At 36.5% G+C, this 14,472-nt stretch overlaps 1 protein-coding gene across 1 annotated transcript; it reads right to left on the bottom strand.

Moving 5' to 3' along the window:
* Positions 1-13,139: 13,139 nt before the first annotated feature.
* On the bottom strand, positions 13,140-14,210 carry LOC107760878 (uncharacterized). Its single transcript, XM_016578988.1, has one exon. It carries the CDS (start codon positions 14,208-14,210, stop codon positions 13,140-13,142), a length of 1,071 nt encoding a protein of 356 aa, XP_016434474.1.
* Positions 14,211-14,472: the final 262 nt, after the last annotated feature.

The raw sequence follows: 14,472 nt of genomic DNA, 5'->3' as shown, positions 1-14,472 counted from the left end.
AGATTAAAGGCTAAAATCCTGTGCTTACTGCTTAGGACTCTCTTCGGTAAAGACAAGAGTTCATATGCCTTGTGGTCATGCATGGAATTAATGGGAAGAAAATTATTTCGTGTATATATACGGCAATTTTGGTCAGTTTTATTGTTTGTGTACTTCATTAAGTTTGATATTTGATGATATAAAACGGAATTTGAGAAAAAAAATTATATTACTATCGTGCCCCTAGCATAAAGTCGTCTTTTGTAGGGAATACTTTCTCATACGACTTTCTTACACAAATTCGAATTAATAAGTGTCAAATTAGTTTCGGATATTGGATGAAAACCCAAAAACACAGTATAAGTTGGAAACCAATGCATGTCACGATACATAAGAAATAATTGAACGGTTATCTTATTTTCGAAAAGAAAAAGCTAAGTGGATAACGTGGAAACCGAAAAATATGAATACTCCATAAAGATTTTGATATCCTTTTCTTTTTAGGACGAAACACCCACACACACACTCAAAAAAAAAAAAAAAAAAAAAGTGGAGAATGCAGTGGGTGAGACCTGTTAGAATAAGAAAATAAGTTTGATTATTTCCCTTAGATAATCTCCTTTGTTAAATTAATTATGTCAAAAAAAAATCATAGTATTTATTTGTCTTTGGCGGCTAAGCACATGTCCTGTAACCACTAACCAGGACCAGCATAACTACCTGATTTGCATTATTAAAAAAGATTATAGAAAAACAATTAAGAGACATAAGATAAGTACGTTACTAAAGATCATAATTGATCCTTTCAATGGAAAAGAAATAAAGATCATGATTATCCATACTTATTTTATGAACATATATTGAAATGGGAAATTCGTAAGGCTATAAAAGCCCACAAAATATTCTGGAAAAATAAAATAAAGGAGCACAATTGTTGATTATATGATAATTAGGTGGACCATATTGTTCATTTAAATAAAAACTAGGAATAACTCCAACAAATAAATTGATATGTTCTCATCTCGGAAAGAACCCCACTATGCACATATCTTAACTCTGAAAAAGACAATAAGTTTTGTTATTTCTGCAGAAAGTTATACTATAGTAATTAATCCTCTAAAATACAACGGCACCCTTATTTCTCTACTAATGCAATTTTCATCTCTTTTCTATTATATTAAAGTCAATAATAATCATCTGAAAAGTTTACAGAAAAGAGAGGGGTTAAACAAATCAGAGCCTGTTTTCATTTTGAACTTGATCTAACAATACTGTAAAAATAGAACGAGCTAGCCAGTTTTCGGACTGGTAATCGAAAAATAGCCAGCATTTGTGAAGTTATTAAAAAATAGCCATTTTTTTTGTTGAAACACGGAAAGTTCCAGTATAATATGCTGGATTATGGAGTTCCTGCGTAAACTTTCAGCATATTATGTTGGAACCCCACCACACGGAAAGTTCCAGCATAATATGTGGGATTATTGAGCTCCTGCATATAAACTTCCAGCATATTATGTTGGAACTCCAGCACACGGAAAGTTCCAGCATAATATGCGGGATTATGGAGCTCCTGCATATAAACTTTCTGCATATTATGATGGAACTTCAGCACATTATAAAAATTCCAGCATATATAAAATATTCGAACTCCAACATATTATGCTGGAATATTTTCAGATTTTTAAAAGTGTTTTTGTTCAAATTTTATCTTTACATGACAAGTGACTAAATTTCGATTACTTTTGAAACTGTGATTATTTTTTAATTATAAGTTGTAAATATGATTATTTCTGTTTTTGTTTTTGCCAACAATACTTAGCTTAATTATTTTTTACTTGGATAGTTGGGCGACAACGGGTTATACATTTTAGTTAAGAACATGTAATATCTTGGTCGTTTCCAAATGACAATCATACCTTATACACAAGTAAAGTGAAAAGTCTGAAGTCTCCGTCACAAAGGATGGGAAAGGGAAAATGGTCATCATCTATACATAAGTCTTTAAAGACACAAGAGGTGATAGACATTGACTTTTATCTTGTAGCCTAGAACTAGTCATCAAAAATCACATATTCTGTTTGTCATGTTAATACTAATAATTAATAGCAGTGTGGATAGAGACGATACACACCCATATGCAATTGTGGTGAGTCTTCTCACTAGAGTTGTCACGAAATCACGGAAATTTAAACCTTGATGCATGTTGAGAATACTGTATTTAAGGATATTTTGTTAGTATAAGCGTATTCCCAAAAATTCAATAAGCTTTTCTACTATAAATTAAGCGCATAAACAAAAAAGAATAAATTTATAAGGAAGAAAACCCAATAAATTATCAAAAACAATAATAATAATAATATAGCTAGTATAATTTCACATGTGGGGTTTGGGAAAGATAGTGTGTACGCAGATTTTACTCCTACCTAATGAAGGTAGAGAGATTGTTTCCAATAGACCATCGGCTCAGAAAGGTAGGGAGGAGGAGGAGAAGAAGAAGAGGAAGAAGGAGAAAAAGATGACGAAAAAGAAAGAAAGAAAGAGAGAAGAAAGGGAGGGAGAAAAGAGTAAGTAGTGCCATATAGTAACAACGGGGAAATACGATAACTGAAACGAACTAAACAACATGACGTAATATAAATATGAGAATAAGAAAGTACATGCGTGTTACTAATACTACTGGTAAGAAAGGGGGAAACTCTCAACTACCTACTAATCTTCTACCCTAATCCTCGACCTCCACACCCTCTATCAAGGGTTATGTACTCAGTAGGCTAAAGCCGTCATATCCTGCCTAATAACCTCTCTCCAGTACTTCTTAGGCCTGCCTCGACCTCTTCTCAAACCCGCCATGACCAACCTCTCACACCTCCTAACATGAGCGTCAGTGTTTCTCCTCTTAACATGTCCGAACCATCTCAGTCTCGACTCTCGCATCTTGTCCTCCACTGAGGTCACTCCCACTTTATCCCAAATAACACCATTACTAATCTTATCTCTCCTGCTACACTCACACATCCATCTCAACATCCTCATTTCTGCTAATTTCATCTTCTGCACATGAGAGCTCTTGATGTGCCAACAATCAAGTATCCTAACAAATTGTCATAATTATAATAATGGCCCAATGACTAGGACTATGATTTCGATTAGGCCTTACGTACATATATCCATGCTTAGGGAACAAGTCCACTACTTCAATCTCCTGGCGTATTTTTCACGCGCTTGAACCCGGTTCTTTAGTAGCACATAAAGTACAACTTTGTATAAAGTGAAGGAATATCGAGATTGTTTTTAACTAGTGAGGGATTTTTTTTTGGTTTGGAGATGATGTTTTAACTTCAATACCACACAGGGGGGGGGAGAGCGGGGAGGAGTGATTTGTGTGGTATCCAATTTTTCGCGTGCACAGATTATAGAAGGACCCGGTTCTTCTATGTGTTCCTTATACTATTGTTGCGGAATAATAAATGCAGAAATTAAAGAACATAAGAATTTTTACGTGAAAAATACCTAGTTCAAAAGGTGAAAAAATTACGACCTACTTCCCAGTAGGATTTTTTCAAAACTCTTGACTAAATCACTGAACCAAAAACTGTATTTACAAAATACTTTTGTAAACCTAGTATTAACTCTAATCCCGTTGTGGCACACAACCTCTAACTGTTGCGACAACTTCAAGTTAACTCTAACTTGAATACTCTGAGTACCTATTACAATTGCCTCTAGATAAAGCTGAAAGGTACATTATGAAAACACCTACTACAATTGAACTAGAATAAAAGACACACACTTAATCTGGTTCATGTAGCTTCAGGTTCGCACACTTGAATCACACACGAACTGCTTGCAAATGCCTTTCTATTTTGCTCTCAATTCACGTTTAACTTCTGCTTTTGTGTGTTGCCTGTAGAGTGAGAACATTCTGCAATATATAGAGTTAGTAGATGAATAAATAACTAGAGTTCTAATGCTACTCTTTCTTGGTGGAAGAGTTCTAGTTGATCTCAACTTCTAACTCCTCCCTTATCTTGGATAGTGTTCTCTTTGAGTAAGGAGTCCTTCTCCTTCTCAATTATGCAATCTTTTCGATCAGGAGATATCAATTATACCAAGTTAAGCTTATCTACTTCACGTGCAACCCATATACTCGATTCTGCCCGTGTCTATGTACACAAGAGATGGACCTGGTTCATGCCTGAGCTTCCTTTGTCAATCTTCAAAACTAACCTTCACTTGGGCCAATAAATTCTCCCTTTTTGATGATGACAAACCCTGTGCTTTTTACATGCTCGACATCAACACAATGTTAGAAATATTTTCCCTTTTAATCACTTATCATTAAGTACCAGGTACATAAGGTTATAAACATCACTGTTCAAAGTGTAAAGCACAACCTTTTTTCTCCTTTTGGTATCATCGAAAAGTTGCATAAAAAATGTGCGATACCTAGATTTTAAAACTTACTCATGGACACTGGGGTTACTTCAAATGTAATCATGGATTAATCAGCATAGATCAAGCTAAGAATTTTAACCATCAAAGAAATATAAACAAACAGTTAGAGCAAAAGATAGTGAATTTCATTGATGATTGATAAGATTCTATCACAAAGCATAAGAAGAAATAAAAACACTGGAAACATGAGCAAAAGAAACAAAAGAAATCCCGAACTGGGTCTCTGGTTGATCTACACTAGGCTAGGAGGCTTAAGACTGGGAAGAACTAGGTGCTTGATTTTTGGCTTGGAGGAGTTTCAGCATATTTTGAAGAATGCCATCATTCTTCTCCTTTTCTCTTGCCAGCTCAGTTCTGAGAGCATCTCTCTCAGTCTCTACCTCTACCAACCTCTTCTTCAGCCTCTCAATCTCAGCATTCTTAGCCCCACTTTCTTGCACTAAAGATCGTACCTTGCTATTCACTGGTACCTTCTTAGATGAACCAGGTTCTTTAGGAGTGGCTTGGACTTTATAGTCATAAGCATGCAGCATATTTGCCCCAAAATGATCCTTGCTTGTACCAACCTCCCCTTCTTATTTGGATTATAACTTTCAGTCACTCTCTTCAGTAGGTCTATGAGGGTTTCCTGTTCAGATGAAACAGGTTCATCTATATTTTTCCCAAGTTGAACCAGCCGTTCAGTGGCTTCGCCAGACCCACTTCCCCCTGTTTTCTTTACACTCTCCTTTACTCCAGCAGATTTTTCTCCCCAAACAACCATTGCACCTGTGTCTTTGTTAAACTCACAGAAGTGGGTGAAGAATCAACCACTCTTTTACCCTTTCCCCTCACAGCACTTCGAACACCCTTGCTTTATTTTTCTTTTTCTTTTTCATTTTTACCACTAATTCCTGCAGACTCAGTAGTTTCAACACCTGCTATAGACCCTACCAGCACAAACCTATTCTCCAAATTTGTATCAACTTCAGAAATTGTCTCAGGAGTAACTTTAGGGCCAGAAGATACCTGTTCAGTTTCAGAAGAAACCGTTTCTTCCCCCTCAGTAGCAGATTTAAATGAGTCTTCAGATTTCTGAGGTTCTTTGACCTGGCCATCCTTCAATTGTTTATCTAATTTATTGATTTGTTCTCTCCCCGCAACAAACTTGCAAGCAAGCATATTTACTTTTTTATTAGAGGTTTGGGTGGTGGAAGGGATGATAGTGGGTGTGGAAGTCTAATCAAACTAAATTTCAGTTTTGAAAAGACTTTGGAGTGTATCCCTAGAATCTAGGTACTTCAATTCAGTTGGGACTCTTTTGAAAGGAACTGGTTCACTTGCAACGGATAGGTCCAAAAGGAGTTTGGAATTAAGTAGGACTCTGCTCATGATCCAAATATTATTATTTTAAATTATACAGAGTGTAAAAAACATACCGTGTTATCTTGATAAACTAGGTTCTTCACTGATAATTCTCTTGTGTAAGTCTAAATTTGCCAACATAGAGAAAATATTATTAGAGATTAATGAGTTATTTTAACACATGGCACAAGAGTATACTATTGAAAGTATGAGTCTGAGCAAAAATTAATCTTATTATACACACATTTTCAGATTTTCTAAACAATTTTTATTTTATTTTATTTTCGTTGTGAATTCTGAACCGGTCCTTTTAGGTGATCTTAATCATCCCTAATTCTAACCTATTCCTTTCAAAATGATCTCTAATTAGGGCTTTTGTGAATATGTCAGTTATTTGCTTGTCAGTAGCATAAAATTCCACAGTGATCAATCTTTTTTCATAGTTATCCCTTAAAAAGTGATGCCTAACATCTATGTGCTTAGTTCTCTTGTGATGAACCGGGTTCTTGGTCATACTAATAGCACTAGTATTATCACAAAAAATGGGGATACAACCAACATCAATTCTAAAGTCCATTAATTGTTGTTTGATCCACAATAATTGAGCACAACATGAAGTAGCAACAACATACTCAGCTTCAGCAGTAGATAAGTCTACTGAATTTTGCTTTTTGGTGGCCCAAGACACAAGACATGAGCCAAGAAAGTGTATCATAACCTGAGGTGCTCTTTCTATCTACAAGAAAACCTGCATAATCAGCATCAATATATCCCACAAGATTGAAATTATTACCTTTTGGATACCAAAGACAAAGATCAGTGGTGCCTTTTAGATATCTCAAAATTCTCTTGACAGCAGTCAAGTGAGACTCCTTTGGATTTGCCTGAAATCTTGCACAAAGGTCTACACTGAAAATAATATCAGGTCTACTAGTAGTGAGATATAACAATGAGCCAATCATTCCTCTATACAACTTCTGATCAATAGATGAACCATGTTCATCTATATCCAACTTTGTAGCTGTTGCAATAGGAGTGTCAATTTCTTTGGAATCTTTCATTTTAAACCTTTTAAGAAACTCTTTTACATACTTATGCTGATGGATCATAGTTCCATTTGAATTTTGTTTAATTTGTAAGCCTAAAAAGAAATTAAGCTCACCCATCATGCTCATTTCAAATTCACTCCCCATTAGTTTAGCAAATTCTTTATTTACCTTATCAGTAGTTGCTCCAAATATTATATCATCAACATATATCTGAACTACCAAGAGATCTTTACCTATTTTCTTTCAAGAATAAAGTATTGTCAATTTTACCTCTCTTGTAGTCATGCTCAAGCAAAAATTTTGATAATCTTTCATACCATGCTCTTGGAGCCTGCTTGAGCCCATAAAGTGCTTTGTCAAGTTTGTACACATGATCATGACTCTTCTTGTTTTCAAACCCTGGAGATTGCTTGACAAACACTTCTTACTTTAGATAGCCATTGAGGAAGGCACTCTTGACATCCATCTGGTGGAAGGTGAATTCCATGTAAGCAACAAAGGCTATAAGGAATCTTATTGCTTTCAACCTTGCAACTGGAGCAAAGGTTTCATCATAGTCTATGCCCTCCTCCTGGTTATATCCTTAAACCCCCAATCTTGCCTTGTTCCTTGTAACAGTTCTATCTTCATCAAGTTTGTTTCTGAAGACCCATTTTGTGCCAATTACTGATTTGTCCAAGGGTCTGGGTACCAGATGCCAAACTTGACTCCTTTCAAATTAGTTGAGTTCATCCTGCATTGCATTTACCCAATCTGCATCCTGCAAAGCTTTAGCAATATTTTTAGGTTTAATAAGAGATAAGAGAGCATCAAAAACACAAAGATTTTTTAATGAAGATCTGGTTTTGATTCCAGAGGTTGGATCAGTAATTATGTTCTCAATGGGATGAGAACTTTGATACTTGTAGGATTTCACAACCAGCTGGTTTCCCTTTGATGTTCCTTCAGTGTTTTGTTGCTGTGGAACAGGTTCCATTGAGGTTTGATGATCATTTCCTCTTTGTTCTATTCCCCCTGTCAGGTTGCCCTCGGTAGAAGTGACATGTTCCATCACTTGTTCCTTCTTCCAGTATAGCTTCAGTCTGGGCTGTGGTTTCATTTAAGTTTCTCACCAGCCCAATTGCTTCATCATCATGTTCCTGTCTCTCAGAAAGAATGTTAATTTCATCAAAAATCACATGAACACTTTCTTCAACACACATAGTTCTTTTGTTATAGACCTTATAAGCTTTACTATGTGAAGAATATCCCAAGAATACTCCCTCATCACTTCTGGGATCAAACTTACCTAGGGAGTCTTTACCATTGTTGTGCACAAAGCACTTGCATCTGAATGACCTAAGATGGGATATATTTGGTTTTCTCCCTTTAAGTAACTCATAGGGAGTCTTCTCAACAAGAAGTCTGGTCATACACCTATTAATGATGTAGCATGCAGTATTTACAGCTTCTGCCCAGAAGCTATGGGGAAGTTTACTAGAAAGAAGCATAGTCCTAGCCATATCTTCAAGTGTCATATTCTTTCTTTCAACTACTCCATTTTATTATGGAGTCCTAAGAGCAGAAAAATTATGATCTATGCCATGCTCATCACAAAATTCAGCAAATTTAGCATTTTCAAATTCAGTGCCATGATCAGACCTAATTGATGCAAGTTGATTACCTAGTTGTTTTTGAGTTTTTCTAACAAAAGAAGTGAATATGTCAAATGCTTCATCTTTAGATGTTAAAAATAATGTCCAAATAAACCTAGAGTAATCATCAACAAGTACTATCACATATCTTTTACCACATCTGCTTAATGTTCTCATTGGACCACAGAGATCCATATAGACCAGTTCCATCGTTCTGGTGGTACTTACCACTTTCTTGCATTTAAAGGAGGATCTTACCTGCTTCTTCCTTGCACAAGCCTCACAAATTTTGTCTTCCTTGAACTTGATGTTAGGCAGTCCTATCAACAAGTCCTTGGAGACTAATTTGTTGAGTTGACTCAGACTTGCATGTCCAAGTCTCTTGTGCCAAAGGAGGGGATCATTGTCCAACACACTTAAGCAAGTGAGTTCATTTTCTGATAGTGTGGACAGATCTGCAATATATATATTGTTCACTCTTTTTCCCTGCAAAACAATCTTGTCAGTGGTAAGATTAATCACAAAGTATTTAGTACAGGTGAATTCTACTAAGTTACCTCTATCACACAGTTGTGATACACTAATTAGACTATATTTTAAGTCGTCTATCAAATAGACATTCTCAATCAAGTGAGAGTCAGTCTTACCTACCTTACCAACCCCAAAGATCTCACCTTTCTTCCCATTTTCAAAGGAGACATTACCTCCTTTGAGGTCCTCAAGTGAAAGGAATTGGTTCTTGCTTCCTGTCATGTGGTTTGAGCAGCCACTATCCATGTACCATATTTGGATGCCCCCTTCACTTGGACCTGCAAAAAGAAATCAGAGGTTAGTCTTAGGAACTCAAACTAGTTTGGGTCCCTTTCTATAGGCAAAAGGATGAATCAAATTCTTTTTAGCCTAACCTGGCAGCCTATTTTTTCCTTGAACAAACTTTTTATTCTTTTGACTAGCCTTTTCTTTTGCAGTGCATTCACTTTTATAGTGACCATTCTTACCACAGTGTGTGCAAATTTTGTTCTTAGGAGGTGTGAGATACTTGCTTTTGGGATCCTATTTAGGTGGCAGATTCCCAAAGCCAATTCCTCTTCTATTGCTACTATGATGTTCCTGTAGCCATGACAATTCATCGGAGGACCTGTTCCATCTACAAGTTCTATCTAGTTCATGCTTGACCTTGCCTAGATCCTCTGTCAAAATTCTTACCTGCTCATCCTTCTTATACAACTCATCTTTTAGTTTACCTAAATTTTCTTCTAGAGTGAGTTGTATGCAATCAGTTGTCTTCTTACTTGTTCCTAATTTCAGTTTTAGGTTTTCAGATCTAAGTTCTAGGACATTTGATTCAAATGCATGAACCTGGTTCTTTAGAGTAGTATTTTCACTTACAGTCTCTTTAACTCTAAGTTCCAGGTTCTTACACTTTGCTTTTAAAATCATACATTCCTTAGACAGTTGTTCCTTTTCATTATTTATATCCTCATATTTATCAATGAAATCCAGAAGTAACTCAGATAGCCTTTCTTTAGACAAAAACTTAATCTTGTCTTTTAGATGGATTATACTTACTTCAGATTCCTCATCAGAATCTCCAATTGCCATAAGTGCGTGTTCATCTCCATCTTCATCATCTGAGTCCTCATCTAAGCTATCTCCCCAAGCAGCAACCATAGCTTTTGTTGATCCTTTGTTCTTCTTAGGATGAACATGTTCCTTCTTTCTGTTTCTTCGTTCAGCTCTTTCCTTCTTCCATTCAATTTCCTATTGAGGGTAGTTTTTGATGTGGTGATCAATTTTTCCACACTTCTAGCAGCCCTCATTGGTTTGTTTTTCAGTAACCCTTGGTTTGCTATAGCCTCCACTTCTTGAAGAACCCTTTCCTCTCATTAGGTACTTCTTGAAGTCCTTTGTGATCATAGCTATTTCATCTTCCTCTAGATCAGAACCTTCAGTGATTCTGAGTGCCAGACTCCTTTCCTTCTTGGGTACATCCATGTTCATGGTTTTCCTTCTAAGTTCATAAGCAGTGAGATTTTCAATTAGCTCATCCAACCTAAGAGTGGCAATGGCCTTTGATTCCTGAATGGCAGTGATTTTGTTCTCCCATGTAACTGGCAGAACCCTTGTCAAAATCTTCTCAATTCTGTCTTCTTCAGAAATAATCCTTTCAAGAGACTTAAGTTCATTTGTCAGTTTGGTGAACCTTGTATACATCTCTTAGATGGTTTTCCCTTCCTTCATGGTGAAATTCTCATATTGAGAATATAGTAGTGTTCCTCTGGACCTCTTCACTTGAGGTGTTTCTTCATGGGCCACTTGCAAAGTGTCCCAGATTTCCTTAGCAGCGGTATAGCTTTGGATTCTACTGTACTCATCTGGACCGAGTCCACAAAGAAGCCATTTCTTGTCTTTAGCATTCTTCTCCCATTTCCTCAAGTCGTCAGCAGTGCAGTCAGCTCTTGTTTATGGCACCTCTTCTCCTTCGGCATTTATCTTCATGGTAGCCAGTGGACCATCAGTGACAATGTCCCATAGCTCATAGTCTTCTCCTATGATGTGATCTCTCATCCTGTTTTTCCACCAAGAGTAATACTGGCCGTTGAAGAGTGGTGGCCTAGCAGTGGATTGCCCTTCCCAGTTTTCAGGTGGTGCACTCATCTTGATCTTCTCTTAAGGTGTTAGCCTCTTCAAGGATAACTTGCTCTGATACCAATTGATGTTTTAACTTCAATACCACACAAGAGGGGGTGATTTGTGTGGTGTCCAATTTTTCGCGTGCGCAGATTATAGAATGACCCGGTTCTTCTATGTGTTCCTTATACTACTGTTGTGGAATAATAAATGCAGAAATTAAAGAATACACGAATTTTTACGTGGAAAACACCCGGCTCAAAAGATTAAAAAAACCACGACCTACTTCCCAGTAGGATTTTTCCAAAACTCTTCACTAAATCACTGAGCCAAAAACTGCATTTACAAAATACTTTTGTAAATCTAGGATTAACTCTAATCTCGTTGTGGCACAAAGCCTCTAACTGTTGCGACAACTTCAAGTTAACTCTAACTCGAATACTCTGAGTACCTATTACAATTGCCTCTAGATAAAGCTGAAAGGTACACTATGAAAATACCTACTATAATTGAACTAGAATAAAAGACAGACACTTAGAACTGGTTCTTCTATCTGGTTCATGTAGCTTCAGGTTTGCACTCTTGAATCACACACAAACTGCTTGCAAAATGCCTTGCTATTTTGCTCTCAATTCACATTTAACTTCTGCTTTTGTGCGTTGCCTGTAGAGTGAGAACATTCTGCAATATATAGAGTTAGTAGATGAAGAAATAACTTGAGTTCTAATGCTACTCTTCCTTGGTAGAAGAGTTCTAGTTGATCTCAACTTCTAACTCCTCCCTTATCTTGGATAGTGTTCTCTTTGAGTAAGGAGTCCTTCTCCTTTTCAATTATGCAACATTTTCGATTAGGAGATATCAATTATACCAAGTTAAACTTATCTCCTTCACGTGCATCTCACATACTCAATTCTGCCTGTGTCTATGCACACAAGAGATAGACCTGGTTCATGCATGAGCTTCCTTTGTCAATCTTCAAAAATAACCTTTACTTAGGCCAACAGGAGATACTATTCACATTTTTCTAACAGTATTCACCCTGTTAAGAACAATACCCAAGATTTCAAAATAGAAGGTTAGTAAGGAATAAGAACTATGATAGACTGAAAGAAATAGCAAGAAAAATAAGGAAGCAAATGGATTTTCGACATCTTAATCACAACTTATCATCTAATATATGTAATTTAAAAGTGGTCAGCCAGTTCCAGGATCCTGGTACATGCAGATCTAGGTGTTGATAATGCTGAAAAATCATGTGTAAGTTATCAATTTATTTTTTTAAAAAAATGAGCAAATGCAAGTATATACACCGAAGCAGTGCTGTTTGGTAACGTAGTTTTTTAAGTTAAAATGACGAGGAATTTTCCTATAATTGTGATATAATTAAATCTTAATCTAGGTCTCCTAGGATGCTGAAGAAAAAGATTAGGAATGTAGACATGAACATGGGTAAGTCCATACCCATTTTCAGCTAATTTACTATCCGTTTTTTTTTTTTTTGTGGAAAATTCCTGAGGAAACCAGCTGCCTCTATCCTTTGGCTGGGGTAACCTGCTCATGTGTAATAGCCCGCGAACCACACAGAAGATGTAAATCGCACTAGGAATGACCGGTGCAACGAGCTCTGCCTGAGGAGACTTCTAGTGAGGGAAATCGATCTTAGGTCTCCCAAGTGGGAAACCACTCACCTAACCAACTCAACCAACCCTTTGGGCTACTGTTCGATCTTTAATGAAGCTATTTGTGGAGAATTGTTCTAATCAATACTAAGGATTGTGTTCTAATTATTGCAACATTTAAGGTTAGAGGAATTTATATGTTTCTGACTTTAAGTTTGAACATCGTTATATGCCAACCAAAATGAAAATAATGTGATCCAACTGTAGACTGTAGTAGGAGTAGTAGTACAGTTACTAGTTACTAGTTAAAAAGGAAAAAACTCTTGGTGGGATGGCTTTGCTCTGCACAACATTAATGAACAAAGAGTAGTCATATACTATATACTATTTCTATCAAGCTAAGCTAGTAAATAAGCAATCCCATTTAATTAACGAGCCTGGGTTAGCATATTATTAAAGGCGGCACGCTGATCTGATTCTTGCCTCTGCAACATTCTCTCACGGTTGATTTTCTTAATGAAATCATCAAATCTTTTGTTGGATTCCTCTGCACTTACTGAATTAAAGTCCCCTCTCAAACCCCCTCGTCTAAACATCGATAAAGCATCGTTAAAAGTCAATGATTTTCTCAAGTCTTTCCATGTTGAAGCCACTGATGGCAACAAGTCTTTGGATCCAATGCTCTGTGCTGATACAACAACTGGCTCTGGCTCCACTGACCATGTTTCACTCTTCTTCAGTATATGATTCTTCTTTTTCTTGTTTCCTCCTCCGGTTATCGCGTTCCATGTCGCCTCCAATGAGTCATCCTCTAATTCTTCAATATTTTCTTGATTGACCTTTTCTTGGACATTTGTGTAGGTTGTATAGTTGGTTCTTGTAGTTGTCTGAGGTACTGGATTTGTTAAGCGTGGACTAATGATTTCACGGGCTTCAGTCAAATGAGAAATGTCTGGAAAGGACATTTTTTGTACGCAATCAATTTCAATGTCTTTCACACTGCAAGGCATCTCATCTTGAATATCTTCTAAGACAGGATGTGAATTATTATAACGGCTGAAAAAAGACATAACAGTGTCCATCGCAATAGCAGAATTAGTTCTTTTCGGCTTGTCTTCTTTTTCATGATGTTGTGGTTGTGGTGACTCTGACTCATGATCCTGAACCTGCAGATCTTGGGCATCTTTTTCATCTAGAAAAATATTAACAAAGTCTGTTGTAGAGCGGTGAAATTTGGAGAAAGTCAAGATAAGAATGACAACTGAATTGATAAAGAGGCAGATATAAAGAGGAGATGACAAAAAGCTCTTCAAACAAGTAAAAACTTCCTTCAGGTTAAAGAGAAACATGTCAAATAAGTAGCGCGGATTTATAGCTTTTTTCAGCATAAAGAAAGTAGAGATCAGTCCTGTTGATAAGAGAAGAAGCTCTATGGTTAATATCGCAGATTGTACTATGCTTTTCTTCTCTGATAATCTATATGCTATCAACGTTGCCATGGACAGAGATTGTCTATAAGTGAAAAACAAAAGGTGATTTAATTTGTTTGTTAAGGCTAATTGAGGGTGAGATCTTATTTGTTTTCAAGAATTGCAAACTGCAAAGACAAAGAGGGGGAATAGGCTATTTATAGGACTTGGGATTTTCTTTTTGCTGGAGAGCTAAATCTTTACAGTGTATAGCCACTAGATATATTGAGTACAATACAACACCATAGACCCACACAACATCAAGTAAAGGCTTATAGAAGCCTTTTTTATA

Source organism: Nicotiana tabacum, chromosome 4, assembly GCF_000715075.1.
Source record: "Nicotiana tabacum cultivar K326 chromosome 4, ASM71507v2, whole genome shotgun sequence".
Classification (NCBI taxonomy): Eukaryota; Viridiplantae; Streptophyta; class Magnoliopsida; order Solanales; family Solanaceae; genus Nicotiana; species Nicotiana tabacum.
Note: the sequence above shows the minus strand (reverse complement) of the source record. Positions and strands in the feature narration are given on the sequence as shown.